We start from the raw sequence: 2,814 nt of genomic DNA, 5'->3' as shown, positions 1-2,814 counted from the left end.
GGTTTCCGGTGGTGCCAGGAGATCCAGAGATTGGTCCCATTTTGTATGATAATAGTTGGCAAAGCGCACTTGGACATGATGTCCCCTATTGAGGTAGTAGGAATCCGGGTAAGGGCGGTCCTGTGGGTCGAGTTTGATTCGCCATCGGTCGAAGAGCTCCAGAACTGCGGCTGTCACAGTCCAGTGATACTGGAGGAGTGAGCCTTGCCTCGACAGCATGTCTGCTGCTATGTTAAGCTTACCTATCATATAGCCGAGAGTTACTGGCCATTGGGTCTGGTTCTTGGTGCAGTACCATACGAGTATCCGGAGCTGAGCATTCATGGGCTTGGATTGGCTGCGCCACTTTCGTAGGGCGTGAAGGCCGTGGTTGAGTCCGTGAGCCATAAGAGGAATGTTGAGCCGATATTGTGTTGTTGGTGGAAGAACTCGAAGGCCATTATGAGGCCTTTGAGTTCTAGGATGGAGATTGGCCACTTTATTTCGGTTGTATTCCAGCGGCCTGCGAATGTCAGTGTTCGTTGGTGTCAATGTAAGGTGGCTCCGAAGCCCGTCTTGGATGCATCGGACGTCATCGTCGCTTGGTGATCCGACACCTAAATCTGTCGTTTCTCAAAGATCTCGATGAGTGACGTCATGCGCTCTATTGTTTTAATATCGCCCCTGAAAGGCGGACATGAGATGAGTTCGTCCATGGGATCGTCTGCTGGAGATCGGCAATGAATGGTTAGAAGCTGAGTACGGAAAAGGCTGCCCACTGGAGGCAGCCTAAGTACGATTGCCAGAGTCTCGGCTCAACCTTTGTTTTTGAGTCCCATTGCTCTGATGGCTACTCCGAGGCGGCGTAAATTTTCTTTGAATTCCATAGTCATAATTATATTGTTTTTCTGAAAGTCGATGAGAACGCCTAGGTGTTGCAGGCGTGTCACTGGGTGTATCCAGTGACCCTTGCCTCCGGCGAACTAAAGTCCTAGGTTATTGAATAGATGGACGACATTCCTGCGATGCCGTAGGATGATTCTCTTCGAGCGGCCGAGGAGCAGGAGTTCGTCGACGTATAATACTATTCGGATTCCCTTTCGTCGCAGGGCGTTCCTGACTACATCCATCATGAGTTTGAACCAAGCCGATGAAAACGACGCCCTCATTGGCAGGACCAGGAAGCACCAAAGTTGACAGGTGTTGTCCCGGAATTGCCAAAGGCGGGGATTGGCCACAGCTAATGCATAGAATCCGTCTTTGATGTCCGCGGACATAGCTATATCCCCCCTCCGTGAAACTTCTCCCAGCCGTTCTAGGCCTTCTGCTCGATTTTTTCTTTTCTTTTCTGCGTGACTGTTTATACTCGCCGAGTTCAGAGTCAGACGAGCTCGAATGCCGTCTGATTTCGGAATGATAAAGGCGGGGTGTATCAGATATGCCTCGCACTCCTCGCACTTCCCGATCACTCCTGATTGTAGTATGTGTAGTTCTGTGTTGATCATTGGGGCTGTTACTTCAGATATATTTATCCATCGCCCCATTCTTGATGTTGGTGGATCCCCCAAAAGCCCCCAAGTCGGCCGTACGCTATACTTGATTGTTTCCAGTAGATCCTTGTTTGCGCCATGTTCCCTCCATCTGTTAATAACACTTCGAACCTTAAGATAGAGTGAAGGGGGCGCGGTCGAATTAGTCATTTACACCGTCCTTCGGTTTGCCACCCTTATCTTTGGCAGCCTTGTCCTTGGCAGCCTTATATCTTGCTGCTTTTACCTTGTCATTGGCAGCCTTATATCTTGCTGCTTTCTCCTTGTCTTTATCTCCGGTATTATTGCCTCGTGAAAGCTCTAATTCGTGTTGGCGCTTCTTGGGCGGCTCTGACGTATTTGGAGATGAGATTTGAGTTACAATGCTGTGGTCGAGCTTGGCATTCCACGATGGAAGCGAAAACCGGCCCTTCTTGAACCCGCAGTTACTTGAGTTCGACGACCTCTCCGCTCCCAGACAACGGATTACTGCGACGATAAGGCACTGCGACGATAAGGCGGTTGTATTCTTCTTCGCGGTGTTCTACGTACAGACCTTCTAGATGGATCTGCCTGAGTCCATGGGCGAGAAAATTCGGCCAGTTGATAATATTATCGAGCACTTCAAACTCTTTTATAACTGGTGTCCGTTGGCCTCTGAACCAGGTGGGTGTCTGCGTTGGCACGTGTGAAAGCCCACTGGTATTAACGTACGTTATCTTGGCACCAGATGACGTTGCACGTGTCCAAGGCCTTCCCAGTACTCCAACCCGTGTTACAGATGTATGGACACTGGAGGAAGTTGTTGATGTAATCCGATGTTAAAACACCTGGTATTTCCAACCGGAGGCCGAAAAGGGGCTCACGCCCCGAGCCAGGCACAAAATATCCTTGTTCCTCGATCCCGATGCAAATGTCCTCGCGTGTGGTATTTTAGCATGTTGTTGGTGAGGGACCTGGCCTGGGTTCTGCGTTCATCACGATGTAACGAACAAAGTTTTATTAGGAGAGCCAACGCTTATATATAAATATAGGAGGAATTATGGATAATGGACAGTACCCTGTCTAACGCTATTTTGTAATCAACTTGAGTTGGCTATGAACAGAACGTGGAGTAGGACTAATAGTTCTTCTACAAAAAAATTGGAGTCACTTAATTAATCACTACATAATTTATACTGTGAATCATGAATATGTGTAAAACCCTATTCTTAACTACTCCCAGTTTATAATAATATATGAGTGTGCAACATTCGAATGCACACACACACACACACACACACACACACACACACACACACACACA

The 2,814-nt window shown here is 48.2% G+C and overlaps 1 protein-coding gene across 1 annotated transcript; it reads right to left on the bottom strand.

The window, feature by feature from the left end:
- Nucleotides 1-1,671: 1,671 nt before the first annotated feature.
- On the bottom strand, nt 1,672-1,997 carry SARC_03545 (hypothetical protein; the record flags this gene model as incomplete). The annotated part of the gene is made up of 1 exon (XM_014302640.1): nt 1,672-1,997. A coding segment is annotated over one exon (326 nt), but the record flags the coding sequence as incomplete, so codon positions are not given.
- Nucleotides 1,998-2,814: the final 817 nt, after the last annotated feature.

The sequence above is a fragment of the Sphaeroforma arctica genome, assembly GCF_001186125.1.
Source record: "Sphaeroforma arctica JP610 unplaced genomic scaffold supercont1.183, whole genome shotgun sequence".
Classification (NCBI taxonomy): domain Eukaryota; class Ichthyosporea; order Ichthyophonida; genus Sphaeroforma; species Sphaeroforma arctica.
Note: the sequence above shows the minus strand (reverse complement) of the source record. Positions and strands in the feature narration are given on the sequence as shown.